Source organism: Peromyscus leucopus, chromosome 1, assembly GCF_004664715.2.
Source record: "Peromyscus leucopus breed LL Stock chromosome 1, UCI_PerLeu_2.1, whole genome shotgun sequence".
Classification (NCBI taxonomy): Eukaryota; Metazoa; Chordata; class Mammalia; order Rodentia; family Cricetidae; genus Peromyscus; species Peromyscus leucopus.
The window spans coordinates 104,955,042-104,969,805 of NC_051063.1; the positions used below are offsets into that span (position 1 = coordinate 104,955,042).

Below are 14,764 nucleotides of genomic sequence, written 5' to 3' on the forward strand. Positions count from 1 at the left end.
TGCCCTTCGCATTGTGCGACATCCTGTCATGCACACCAGTGAGCATGGCCTGCGATACTGTGGCCCGGACTGGAGCTGTGTGTGACGCATGCTGTGTTGGGTGTTCTCAGCTGCAGTCTTTTTACTGAATGTGCAGACTTCTGTGCCCGTGTAGAAACACACCATTTTTATTATGGGAGACAACATTTCCCCACCCTTCTTCCTTACTGTGTATCAGATGAATGTGTTGGGGGATCGTATTTATGTTAGATTACTTGATTCTAAAAACTGCTATTTGAGTTGCTAGTTGTTTTATTTACTTATTTTTAAATCAGTAAATTTCAGCTTGGATAAGAACGGGGTTTCCAGCAATCTGAAATGGCCTAAATATGCTTCTTCTATTTTGTACTATGTCTTGCTGTAGAGTGGTGGCATTGTCAGCACTGATGACTGTAAAAGCAAAATATTGATTAGCTAAAAAACACTGATGTGTTCTGCGTTCTGCAGTATCAAATATTCAGCCAAGATTTCAATTCTTTGTTTAAAAATAGACACGCACACTTGTTTCATTACTATGTTAAATTTGTTTTCATTTTTAATAAGTAATAAAATTATATTTATGTCCAAGGGTTTCTTTAAAATAAAATTCTTTATGACTTACTATCAGTAAATATTTGAATTATGTACCTATTTTTTTATATATAAAATTGTATAAAAATTCCTCTGTCGATAAAGGAAATGTTAAGAAACTGCCATTTGTGATGATTACTATGTCCCAGGCTCTATGCTAGGTACTGGGGACAGGGAACAATTTAGGCACAGTGTCTTCCCTTGTAGAACCCACAGTTTGTTCCTGTGATAGTCTTTTGATTTTGCTCTATAGACTCCGCTCATTAGTAATAATATTAGGTAGTTGCTTTCTCTAAATTGTAATTGGAACATGTAACTTAAGTCTTCTCAGGTAGAGATTACTTCATTATCTTTAACTGGTTGAAAACAAAGCATCGTCATCATCATCATCATCATCATCATCATCATTAATAACTACTTGCCGAATGTCTCTGGATGAGCGATAGCCTCACAGGTGCTGTACTTAGAAACGACTCAACACCATCATGTCCCATTACAGACAGAGGCTTATGTTACACTGTATATGTAGCTGTTTGGCCTTTTAGAGTTTTTGGACCACCATAGAGAGCAAATGGTTTTAGTGCAGAAGAGTTTCTTGTTAAAGTCCCCACAAGCTATGAAGTTGTGTATTAACAGACTGCTTTTCCTGTTGACTTGTAGCAGTGAAGTCCAAGCTAGCTGTGACTGCCAGCATCCATGTGTACAGCATCCAGAAAGCTATGCTAAAGGACAGTGGGCCTCTGTTCAATACCGACTATGACATCCTTAAAAGCAATTTGCAGAACTGCAGCAAGTAAGCTCCTTAATGTTCTTGTGGGCTTCTTTACGAATTGATTTTGTAAGGTGTTTACACAGTGGCTGCCTCTTAAGAGTGAATGCCAAGTCTAGTAAAACCCCATTTATCTTGCAGTAAGACACATGCCTGGTTTTATTAGTACATCACAAGGTGAAAAATAGCAGCCACAGCCCATATTGAGAACCCCAGTGGACTCTGCATAAATCTGTCTCTCATATATTTATCCTGTCATCACCACTAGAAATGCTTGTTGTGTCCTCTTAGTCCCCCTTCGCCCCAGTCTCTGCTTGTCTAAGCCGTACCCATCCTTTAGGAGTTGGTTCAAATGTTGCCCTTCAAAAACTGTTCCTAAATTTGATGTCCCTATCCCTTCCAGCCAAAAGTAACTTGGCTCCGAAGCTCCATAGCCAAGATTAGATCTTGTAAATCTTTTGTGTTCTTCAGGGCACTGGATAGTAACAGACTATAATGTGTGTGCATTTTAGAAACTGATGATCATAAGTTTTAGTTGTGGTTTGCTACTTAATGGCTCGGTGGCTTTGGACAAATTACCTAATACTCTCTAGATTTGGTTTCTTCATCTTTAAATCAGTTGTGATAATTCCTACTTTGTAAGATTATACTAAGGGCTCAAGTTAGTTCTCTAAAAATATACTTGGGTATCTACCACCTTGATTTAATAATAATTTAAGTTTGGGGGCTGGAGAGGTGGCTCAGTGGTTTATAGTACTTATTCCTGATGCAGAGGACCTAAGTTCGATTCCCAGTACCCACATGGTGCCTTACGACTCCCATCCATAACCCCACTTCCAGGGGATCTAACACCCTTTGATCTCCTCGGGCACTAGGTGTGCTTATGGCGCACAGACATACATGCTGGCAAAACACTCTTACATATAAAATCAGGTAAATTTTTAAAAAGATAATTTGAATTTGTTTGGCATATATCTGATGAATATCATTGAGTTGCCATTCTACATACTTTTGAGAATGTGGTCCAGTACCTGATCCTAAGGTCAGTGGCCTACAGGGGATAGCAGTTACAGTAAGGTGTTATCATGAGAGGAATGCTGTGAGAAGATTTTGGAGACAGGCCTTTATTACCAACTTCTGGATGGGTGGACAAACAAGCGGCTCTCCACAAGGTTAAGGCGTCTAGGTTGAGACTCAGGTCCAATAGAAACTGCAACAGATAAAGGAGTTTGAGAGTAAGATGGAGCTGAGAGAGAAACCGACATTGCATAATCATTATCTGTGGCCAGCACATAGGGTGAAGCTGGGAAGTCATTAGAAGGCTGGAATCAGGTTCTTCTTTGAGTATTTCCATATAGCTTGAACTTTATTCTGAGGAGAGCTGCTGGGTTTTGGACATGGGGAATTACTGGGGAATCTCAAGTAAGGCTATCCATTGCAATAGATAAGCCTTGAGGTAAACAGAATGATTATGGATTCAGAACATAGGTAAGCTGCTGTGCCAGGGCAGCAGATAGAGCCACGTAGAGAGAATGTGTAGAATGAAAGAAGGCCAGAAAATAAAACTCAGGGATATGTACAATTTTTACCAGCTGTATGACTTTGGACAAATGATTAGTCACTTTGTGATTCAACTTTCTTAGGTAAGTAGAGCCTACAATAGTACCAACCTCACATGTAGTAGGGGACTAAGTGAGTAAGATATGTGGAGTGCTCTGGGGTCCCCTTTTTCCTGAATTCTGTTGGCCACCAGTCCACAAGGACAAAGGGGCAGAAGCAGTGACAGAGAGCTTTGTCTGGACGATGAACACGGTGGAAGTAGCCTCTGGGAGACAGCTTCAGTGAGACAGATCAACTTTATCCAGAGTGAGGGGAGATACATAGGATGGGGACAGAGGCTGGGGCATCACCTAATTTGCATTAAAGAGCACGATCCTATCATACATTTCCTAGTCCAAGTCTTAGTTATCATATGTGAAAGCACAGTCCTATTGTAAAGCTCCTAGCACAATGTTTACTTACCATATGGGCGGCAGAGGGAAAGTTTTTGCAGGGAATTGTGTCAGGAGTCACTAGAGATAAGCCAGGCATCGGTGCCTAGAGACATTCTTCAGTAAGGTCAGATGGAGAGCAGGAAGCTCTCTGCTTGGATGGAGTCCTCCATGTTGCCCTGCTCAGAGAGAGCTGCCAGGCCAGGGTAGACTGCAACCTCTGACCAGCAGGGCCTCCCAGCGGAGGGAGCTCTTAGAGCGGCATTTGGCATATAGTATTCATGGTGGCTCTTTATTTTAATGGATAGAGAAAGAAGGGTCTAAGAGGAAGCTTCTAGTGAAGTGGAAAATTATGGAACTATTTGGGGTTCCAGAAGCTGAGGGTAGAGTTTCAGGAAAGAGGGACTGGTGCAATGGTCTAAATGCTGTGGAGAAGCAAGTCAGATCTAGTGGAAGGTGTCATCCTCAGTTATGTAGGAATCTGAGGCTAGCCTGCACTACATGAGACCCTGAATCATGGTTTCTCTTCCTGTTGTTCAAAAGCAACTTAAAGGACCAAGGGTTTATTCTGGTTTGCAGTTCAGTTGCACAGTCCATCATGGTGAGGAAGTCAAGGCTGCAGTCAAGGCTGTGAAGCAGTTGGTCACATCACAGTCCTAATCAAAGAGCAGGGAGCAATTGAAAGCTTGTTCTGCTCACTTTCTCCTTTTTATGTAGTCCAGGATCCCATTTCAGGGAAGGTTGCCACCCATAGTGGGCAGGTCTTCCTACCTTAATTAACCAAATCAAGGTACAAGGTATTCCTTCATAGGTGTGCACAGAGGCCAGACCCCCAGGTAATGCTAGATCTCATCAAATTGGCCATTGAGATTAACCATTTCATCTTATCTGGAGGTAGGAGTGGGAGATAAAGTAGGAGGAGAGGAGGAAAAGATGGGAGTTTTCTCCAAAGAAGAAATTTATGCTTGTTGCTTAGAATTGTGAGCCTCCTGAGATCCGATGTTGTGTTTTAGGAGATATTAGGAAAGCGAGGAAGGTGAGATTTCGGGCGTGAGCAGTCTTCTGACTTGGCCTCATCCTGGTTGCCAGTTGCTGGTCTTGATCTCGAGGTGTGGAATGCAGACCAAATAAAGAGCTGTCTTAGGGCCAACCTTAGGTGCTGACAGTGACGTGAAACATTGCCTTTGCCACTGGCCCTGAAGCACTGCAAGGCCAGAGAGGAAGGCCAGTGGGTAAAGTAAATGGTTTCTGTCTGTTCTCAGCTTCATCAGCCGAAGGTGTTCTGCAGAACCGTGACTCAGTGCAAGATGTGTGTTGCCCTGGAGCCACTTGGAGTCATCTCTGGAATGAAATACTGTCAGGGACCACTGCGTAGGCAGTTCTTCTAGTTGGTTTTGAATAGCGTCTGTCTCCACACAGTTTCTGTCTTGCATCTCCCATTCCACGTTGAGGGGATACATTGAAGAAGAAAGGGGACCAGAAGCCTCCTCTTCGGCCAGTCCTTCTCATCAATCCTTGCTGTGTACCAGGGCTTACGCTAAGGGCCTGTAATACAGAGAATGAAGAGGGCCTCTAGGGGTCTTCACCTACCCCCAGTAAGCAAAACACTGGGAAGTAAAATGTTTTCTCTGTTAGGAAAAGCTGGGGGAACTCTGCTTTATGTCTAACCCTGAGAAGGGTGAACAGGTTCCAGGGCATGTCGTGGACTGTCGCATTACAGTATGTGAAAGAGACCCATTGGCAGTGACCGGAGAGTAAGAGGTGAATGTCCCAGTATAGGCTTTGCAGACTGTTAACCAGATGCTGTTCCTGAGCCTTGAATGTGCAGCCTCCTGGTGCAAGTTGGTGTTTTTAGAAATGAGGAACAAATGGATGAAAGGAACATGAGTTATGGGAACCAGGGGCGCTATCCCTATTTCATGTTTTAAAGCATGCCACACTCTGGCTAGGAGAGTTGCCAAGAAACTGGTTAATAATGTATAGCTTTTAGTTCTAATTTGGTTGATAGTTACTGCCCTTTGAACTTGGTCAGAGGATCATCTTGTCTCCCAAGCCAGAACTATGTAGAGAGACCCTGTCTAAAAACAAAACAAGGGGTTGGGGATTTAGCTCAGTGGTAGAGCACTTGCCTAGCAAGCGCAAGGCCCTGGGTTCGGTCCTCACCCTTGAAAAAAAAGAAAAAAAAAATGACAAAAACCCAAACAAAAAAGCAAGTGTGTTCAGTATGATGTGGTAGAAAATGATTGATTCAGTCCCAGCTTCTTAATTAGGTAAGTGTGAATTTTAGGCAGAGTTACTTCTCCCCACTGCCTGTGTCTTTACCCAACTGAGAGTTTATATGAAATTTTTTCTGTGATACTCTAGTTTTAAATTTCCTAGTTCTATATTAATGTGAAAAGATACATAGGAAGCACAGAGTGTAAAAATGAGGTTGATAGTGACATAATCTTCCACACACTTCTCTACTTAGGTTTAGTGCCATCCAGTGTGCAGCTGCGGTCCCCAGAGCTCCTGCAGAATCCTCATCTGCCAGAAAGTTTGAGCAGCCAAACCTTCAGGCAACAAATGAGACACAAGCCAGTGACCTGACCACCAATGGCCATGGTCCACCTGCCTCCAAACAGGCTTCCCAGCAGCCCAAAGGAATTATGGGAATGCTGCTCTCTAAAGCTGGTACTAAAACCCAAGACACCAACAAGGAAGCAAAAACAGAGGCTAAAGAAGTAACCAGTGTAAGTGTGCCTGACCTTTTATACCAGTGGGTCCTTCAGAGTAGGGCCCGCAGTTGGTGCCGAGTTCTCTACTTCAGTTTGAACATTCCTGATCGTTGTTTGAGGTCTTGCTCTCAGGTCCAGGCTGACCTCAAGCTTGGGCTCCTCTTCCCTTTCTGCCTCTCCAGTCTGGGAAGAGGCATGAGCTACTGTGCCTGGCTTAGTGTGATCCATATTTAAGTAATGCTTGATGTTCTCCTCTGATACTACTTCTCACCAAGACTGGGTTCTCTTCCTGTGAAATGGTGATGCCCAGCTTGTACACTAAATAAGATTGATGTGACGGCCATTGCGTGAAAATCGTTCTGAAAAACTGCAAGTTTGAGGATTGTATTGGTGTGATATTTGAGAGCATCTAGCTGGGGTTTTGCTGTATGTGTTCCTTTTTGGCATATTTAGCATTCATGTTCTGTTTTATGGGTCTTTTTTCTTGTCCTCATTCTTCATTTGTTTCTCTCTTTTTTATTGTTTAGCAGTCTGAGCTAGCTTTAAGGGCATTAAGGAAATAACTATATCTTAGTGTGGTGGTATGTACCTGTAATCCCAGCGTTCAGGAAGTTGAGGCTACAGGATGAGACCGTCTCAAAAGAAAATTATAAAGATACTATTTAAAAAACCCAGAAAAGTGCAGTTACTGTTGTTACTACTAACTTTCTATTGTTGTCGTTTCACGTTTCTGCTTTTAGAAAGAGGAAGGCAGGAAAGAAGCAAACGTTGAGTCCTTCTGTGCACTAACAGTCCGACCTCTGTGTAAAGCCTCTTACCAGTTCTCTGTGAATCTTACTGTTTTATTTTTATTTTGTATGTGGTTAAACTAGAGCCCAGACTTGTAATTTTCCTGCAGGTCACACTGCTATTAAATGGTAGGCCCAGGATTCAGATCTACCTCTGATAATTTGAAAGTATTTTACCTTCTTTCCCATTGTTTGCCATACATACCACATCTGATTTAATTCTTTTAAAATGTGCTCAAGAAAAGCTTAGATGTATTCATAAATAATTTGTAAAAACAGAAAACAAGCTTTGGGAATTAGCATCAGAGACTGTCTGGTGGTCTGGGTTCCTGTTCTAGGTTCTTAAAGCTAGCATCTGCACATTTTGCCATGATAAATAGAGTCTGTGCTGTAATACAGAGCTGGTACTGCCGAGGTGGAAAGTTTTTATTCCTGACAGTTCCTCACCTAGCCCACTCTGGCTTTGATCTTACTATGTAGCTGAGGATGGCTTTGAACTCTTGATCCTCTAAATTCCACTTCCCTTGTTCTGGAATCACAGTCTTGTCCCCCATGCATGGCTGATAGTGTGCTGTATTGTTAGAGATGATTGAGGCCATGGTACTTCAAGAACAGCCTAAATGTTAGACACAATTAGAAATGGTGTGTTTTCTGTTTTGTGCTTTTAGGTGTCTTCAGCTGGGGGCAAAGCACCAGGAAAAGGGAATGTGATGAGCAACTTTTTTGGAAAAGCTGCTATGAGTAAGCATGTTCATAATTTCTTGAACTTACAGATGAATGTTCTGTAGTAACCTCTGCCTGAGTGGAGGCTGTTGGTCTAGTTTTTGCCCACCTGGGTGTTCCCATGTCCTCACATATTCGCAGCGTGCTGACAAATGCGTTGATGGCAGTAACTGACCGCTCGACTTTCAGGGGATGCCTGAGGGCTGCTGGAGGGTATTTCTGCTTTTACTTCTTGCCTTAGGAAAAGAAAATACTGACTGCATGAAGCTCTTGGAGACGGGTAATTAAAGCGAGAGAGTGGTTGCCTGTGTAGAGTTGCATTTAATATCGTGGATGCTGGCATCTGTTTGCTTGGTGGGACTCTGACTACTAATGCCTTTCCAGGGATCACAAAAACAAACACTTTGCCTTTCTTAAGTCATTTTTTAAGATTACCCACAGCACTGAATTAAATGTCAATGTGAATATAGGCAGTAATGGCCAGGCCATTTAAATGCATCTATTTTTTTTTTTTTTTTTGGAAGGAAAGGCCTCTTTTATTTAAATAAGAATTCTTTCTTAATGGAAAGAGCCAATAGTTACATATTTTTATACTTCTCATATCAAGTACACATCCCCTGGGGTTATGTGGCAGAATACCAAGAAGAATGTAGGAACCACAGGGTACTTACCACACACTTTCTTGGAGCTTCAGTTTTATAGAGATCTGTGGCCTTTGTTGCATGCCTGGCCAAGCAGAATTAGTCTGAATTCTGCTTTGCCATGATGGTCAGGTTGATACTCCGTGGGGATTGGAATGATAGTGTTTTATTTGCTGTGGAAGCTCTCAGAAAAAAATGTTTTGTGTTGTGAAAGTATAAAAAATGTGGTACTTGGAAGTGATCCAGAAACATGCTTTGGTGGTGGTGCTGGCACGGAGCACAGGAGGCTCCTGTTTCTGTGAGTGCATATCATCATGCCTTTACTCTGCAGGCCGGTCCTGGTGCGCCGCAGTCAGTCTGATGCCATTGCTTGACAGTTTTGATGCTTTTGCTGTCGTTTGTAACCTTAAGATCCAGTGAGATTACTTATTTAAAACTTTTTTTGATTATTTGTATTTGTGTATATCTGTGGGGAGATGTTCACATGAGTGCAGTTTCCCATGGAAGCCAGAAGAGGTGTGGTATCCCCTGGAACTGAAGTTACAGGCTGTTGTGAGCTGCCTCCTGTGGGTGCTGGGAAGAATAGATAGAACATGCTCATAACTGCCAAGCCACTCTAGTCCCCAGTGAAGAACCTTTTGTTTATCATTTAAAAAATACGTAAAATACGTAAATATTTGTTATAGTAGAAAATGCCAAATTATACAAGTGTTGATTATATACCTACTACGTGCTTGACTCTATTGCACATTGATGATAAAATGAAAAGTAAGACAAAACCCTTTGCCTGTGGATAGATGCAGACAATGAAAGGTTACTTAGCCTTAAAAAGAATGAAATGTTTGCTTTCCTAGTCCACTTGGGATATTTTAGTGGGAAAGTTTGAAAAGCACAGATAAGAACAACAGAATTTAAAAATGAAGCAATGGTACCCCCATTGGGCTAATGAAGCCCACCATTTAGGTTTCTCACATAAACGCTCAAAAAAGTGAATTTTATATTCTGATCTGTCTACACTATCAAAGAACATACATGCTTTTAAAAACTATTGTACTAACCTGTACATATCAGCCAAGACTAAGATAGGTGGTTTTCCTTTCTTAGTAGGTAGATGATTAAGCTGTTACAGAACAGATAATGCAAACAGCCTTTTGAAGCATTCCCACTGTGTATAGCTTTCTCATTGTATAGTGATGCATACCTATCACTGGGTATGCATAAGGCTTGATTATTCACTTCTGTATTTCTCAGATGGCTGGGCCCTTCCTGTCCTGCATGGCCGCTTATGTGGTGTCTCATCTTAATATAGGGACCCATGTCAGGAGTTGAGCTAACTGAGGCCCATATCCAGTGACACCTTTGGTAACTCACTTAATGTTTATACCTGATAGTAGTCTTATAAATGTTATCCCAGTTCTCACAAAGAAAAATCACTTTTAGACTTGACCAGTGGGAAGCAGGTTTTGAATTAATTTGGTTTTATCATTTAAGATAGTAGTGAGATAGGACTATTCAGGCATTAAAAGGTAGGATACAGGGCTTGGCGACATGGCTCAATGATTAAAAGCACTGGCTGCTCTTCTAAAGACTTAGGATCAATTCCCAGCACTCATGTGGTGCCTCACAACTATGTGTAATTGTAGTCCCCGGGGATCCAGTGCCTCTTCTGGTCTCCACAGGCATCAGGCATGCATGTGATGCACAGATGTGCATGCAGACAAAATACCCATACAAGCAAAATAAATGACTTTTTAAAAGTAGAATAGAAAAGATGTTGCTGCGAACTTAGCTGTCAGCCCATTTTCAAGCTTTATTCTTGAACATCATGACTACCTGTAGCTCTCTTTTCCTCATTTGAAAATAAGATGATATTTCACAAAGTTGAATTTAGAGGCTCTCAAGCCTGAGGACCTGAGTTTGATCCCTGGAATCTGCATGGTAGAAGGAGAAAACCTAGTCCTCTAACCTTCACACTTGTGCCATGACATACGCATACCCAATGTACACACAATAAATAAACAGATGTAATTAAAAACAGTTCTTAACCCAAACGTTGAATTTGGTATTTTGAAGCTGTGTTTGCTGTCTTTAGGGCTGTGGTGTATGAGACATTAGTGGGGGTCAGAAATGAAGATCATTGATGTTTTCTCAATCAACTGTGCTCTTTTTTAGGACAGGGACTGCTTTTCTTCCCTTGCTCCTAACATGTTACCTGGAACATAGTAGACTGTCACAGTAATGATAGATTAATATTACATGATGTATGATTACATACATATATATATATGGCCCTATACCTTTTTGTAGATAAACTTAAAGTCAGTTTGGATTCAGAACAAGGAGCGAAAGAAGGAAAAACAGTGGAGCAGCCTCCAGTGTCTGTCACTGAACCAAAGCTGGCAGCTCCCCAGCTCTGAAGAAATCCAGCAGGAAAGCAGAGCCTGCGAAGATCCAGCAGAGGGGGAAGAAATGGTAGGAAAATTTGTCACTGGGGAGGGGTGTTTTGTGGAGGGAGAAGGTCCCTTTGGGCTTTCCACAGCAGGTAGGTTAGTTCAGTGCTAACTCCTACTTAATATTGTTAGAGTGAAGAGAGAAAGAAGCCCGCAGCTCATCTCGTGAAGCAGGACCCCAGGGCAGCCAGTTTGGGAGATCCAGGACCTAGGGCCACATTTTGTTCCCACTGCTGCAAATTGATCGTCTTTTCCCCTAGACTTCAGTTTAAGTGTGTAGACACCGTGAAAGTGTGTGTGTGTGTGTGTGTGTGTGTGTGTGTGTGTGTGTGTGTGTTTCACATCAAATTACCCAGAGAGAAGTTACTGTTGCTAGTCCAGTTTAAGAGAAGAAGTTCTTTGTTTTCTTTTTATATCAATGAGTTTATTTTTCAAGTGGTAAAATGTAATTAGAAAAGAAAATAAAAAGCACACAAGCTGTTAAAAATGGATCCAGGAGTTTGAGACACTACCTCATAGCTGGTAGGAATTAGTCTGTTGAAAGAAATTCTAAAGGACACTGTCAGCACTGATAGGCCCACAAAGAACCAACTTTTGTGGTAAAGTTGGAGCAACAAAATAGTGACATTTCAGAGGGGTAAGGCTCTGTCCAGTGGGGCTTACCTCCCAGGAGCACAAAATATACGTGGATTAAAATGTCCCCAGCCATGATCACAGCCTTACTCACTGGTGGAGGCTGTTACCAGGCATGTACTCAGTGTCTCCTTTACCAGGTTAAAAAGTCTTTTTTCTACTCCAAGTTTTCTGAGAGACTTTAACTCATCGGTTTTAAATTTTAACATGATTTTTCTGCTTTTATTGAGGTGGCTCATAAGAGTTTTTCTGCTAATATGGTGGGTTATACTGATTGACATGAAAATGTTAAACCAGCCTTGCATTCTTAGGATTAGCTCCCTGATCATATTTATTGTTTTTACACACTGCTGGATTTGTTAACATTGCCCTAAGGGGGTTTTGTTTATATGTTTTTGAGGACTACAGCTCAGCCATTTTCTTTCCTGGTAATTGGCTAGTTTTAGTATCAAACTTGTGTTAACTTCATACATATAGAGGAGTTTCCTGTTTTCCAAAGGAATTTGTGAATCTTATTTTTTTTTACATTTATTTAGAGAGAGAGTGTGTGTGTGTGTGTGTGTGTGTGTGTGTGTGTGTGTGTGTGTGTGTGTGTTATGTGTGCATGTACATACCATGGCACAGAGGACATAACTTGTAGGAGTCAGATTTCTACATCCACAGTGTGGGGCCTGGAATAGAACTTGGTTCATTAGGCTTGGCAGCAAGCACCTGGATCTGCTGAGCCATCTCTGGCCCTATGCAGACATACTTCTGATACATTTAAATATTTAATAAAATATATCAGTGAATGTGGGCCTGGGTTTTCTTTATAGTGTGTGTGTGCGCGCCTGCCTATGAGAGCTTCTTTATATAATGTTACTCAAATTTCCTAGTTCTTTTTGGATTAGTTTTGAGTAAGTTGTGCTTTTAAAAGGATTTATTTCCTCTAAGTGCTTGAGCTTGTTAAAGTTGCTCATAATCTAGCCTTGTTCTTGGAGTATTGGTAGACTGTAGTTATGACTACAGATTTCTTTATCCTTGTTCTTGGAGTATTGGTAGACTGTAGTTATGACTACAGATTTCTTTATCCTTGTTCTTGGAGTATTGGTAGACTGTAGTTATGACTACAGATTTCTTTATTCTTGTTCTTGGAGTATTGGTAGACTGTAGTTATGACTACAGATTTCTTTATCCTTGTTCTTGGAGTATTGGTAGACTATAGTTATGACTACAGATTTCTTTATCCTTGTTCTTGGAGTATTGGTAGACTGTAGTTATGACTACAGATTTCTTTATTCTCTAATTCCCACTTGGAAATACATGTTTTCCCTCTGTTGTAAAAGGCTTATTGATCTTTTCTCCTTAACCTAACAACTTCAAGCTTCACTAGTTTTCTTTCTTTTCATTGCATTGCTTTCTGCTCCAATGTTTATGCCCTTTGGCTTATGTGGGTTTACTTTATTCTTTTCCTAGCTAAAGTAGAAAAAAAGTTGATGTTCAGAATTAAATAAGACATAGGTACTCAATGATAGGAAGACTATGGTTTGCATGTATTTGTCTCTAACAGATTATTTATTGATGAATGCTGTAATGGAGAAAGCAGACAGAGAAGCTAAATAATGTCAAGAGAGTCTGGGTTTTTATGACATCATTGGATGACTTTACGGTCTTGTCTGTGCCTCTGCTCACACTGTCCTTTCACTGTAGAATATTGCCTTCCCTTCCTACCTGTTGAATATCTACTTAGCTTTTAACAGTTATGTCCCACAATGTTATTTGTCCATTAAATTTTATCATGTTGTGTAACAGCTAGTGCACTTGGCCAAGGTGTGTTCGTCTTGGAGGCAAGGTTTCACTGTGTGGCCCAGACTGGCCTCAGTCTTAGAATCCTCCCACTTCTCTGCAGAAATCACAGGCGTGTGCCACTCTGTCTGGCCTGCCAGGGCTTCTTGAGAAGAGCCTTTCTTTCCTGGTCTTTGCATTCTGGTTGTTTAGCTGCTTATTTACGCATGTTAAATAACTGAAAGGCCAATAGAGGGGAAGAGGCGTTGACAGGACTCTAAACCGGCCTGTCCAGAACTGGTGGAACCTTTTATTCTGGCTACCCTATCAAGTGATAGAGTTGTGGGTGGCTAACAGTATATATCTCCAAAGGATCAATCTTCCTGCTGGGCACGGTGGTGCACCACTTGAGAGGCAGAGGTGGGAGGATCTCTGAGTTGGAGGCTAGCTTGGTCTACATAGTGAGTTCCAGTACAGCCAGGGCTACCAAAAACGTGTCTCAAACAAACGAATTAGTCTTTCCTTACCTGCTTCGTTGTTTTCTACCCTCTGCAATTATGACTGTGAGCTCTAAAAGAAGTTGCATAGAAATGTATTCATACTTAAATATACATGTACTTTTTGTTCTGTGTAACATGCTTAATTTATTCCCTGATGGCAACAGGGGGAAGCGAGTAGACCTCTCTGATGAGGAAGCAAAGGAAACCGGAAACCTGAAGAAAAAGAGGAGAAGAATCAAGCTTCCTCAGTCCGATAGCAGTGAAGATGAAGGTAGACATTGACATTAATTCTTGTTAGGGATCATTTCTTGGTTCATGCTCAAGGATCTAAAATTTTCCCTTACTCTGAGCTACAATGAGAGCAGTGGTCCTAGCATGAGAGAATAGTTCGCTTTGAAATCTACTGCTGCCTTTTGATCAGAATAGTGATCATTTGGTAACTTGTGAAAATACAGAAAACAGAGAAAGAGTGACCACTTTTACATGTACTTTCTAAGCCCTTTCTTTTCTCTTTAAGGCTAGTGTTCCTTTGGCTACCTTCATGCGCATATTCTAGACACACCAATCAATGAAACTGGTAAACTGGAAGATCATACATAGTGTCACTGCTGAAAGGGAGTGGCACTGTGGCCCGTTCCAGGGTCAGGATGTGGGTAGTGTTGTAAGACAAGCAAGCAGAATAAGCAAGGAGTTTCTTTACAGGAAAATTAATGTGCTTTTAAAACAATTATCAAGTACTCTTAATTTTTTTTTAAAGTATGTATATAGGTGTTTTGTTTACATGTTTGTATGTGTACCATATGCATACAGTGCTCAGAAGAGGGCATTAGATTTCCTGGGACTAGAGTTACAGAAGGTGGTGAGCTGCCTGCCATGTGGTTGCTGGGAATTGAACTCAGGTCCTCTGGAAGAGCAGCCAGTGCTCTTAACCTCTGTACCATCTCCCCAGCCCCAATAACAAATATTCTTAAGATCTTACCCCAAACCAGGTAAAGTATGTAGAAAGAACTATAGAGAAAGGTTCATTGTGTTCAGGCTACATTGTGTTATCCAGGACACCTGGAACTATCACAGACAGTTTTCCAAGAATTAAGGTGTAATGTGTCTGGTCATTTCACCTCATTGGAAGAGATCCAACATCATAGAAACACACATGAACAATGTAAATAAACCAGTGAA

General features: G+C 41.4%; 1 protein-coding gene across 1 annotated transcript in view; it reads left to right on the forward strand.

Annotated features, from left to right (window-relative positions):
- Positions 1 to 14,764, forward strand: part of Pold3 (DNA polymerase delta 3, accessory subunit) — a 41,658-nt gene that overhangs the window by 14,154 nt on the left and 12,740 nt on the right. Inside the window, 6 exon segments of the mRNA XM_028877517.2 lie at positions 1,270 to 1,402; positions 5,840 to 6,101; positions 7,543 to 7,615; positions 10,546 to 10,641; positions 10,644 to 10,710; positions 13,750 to 13,856. Of these exon segments, the coding sequence (XP_028733350.1) occupies positions 1,270 to 1,402; positions 5,840 to 6,101; positions 7,543 to 7,615; positions 10,546 to 10,641; positions 10,644 to 10,710; positions 13,750 to 13,856 (738 nt within the window).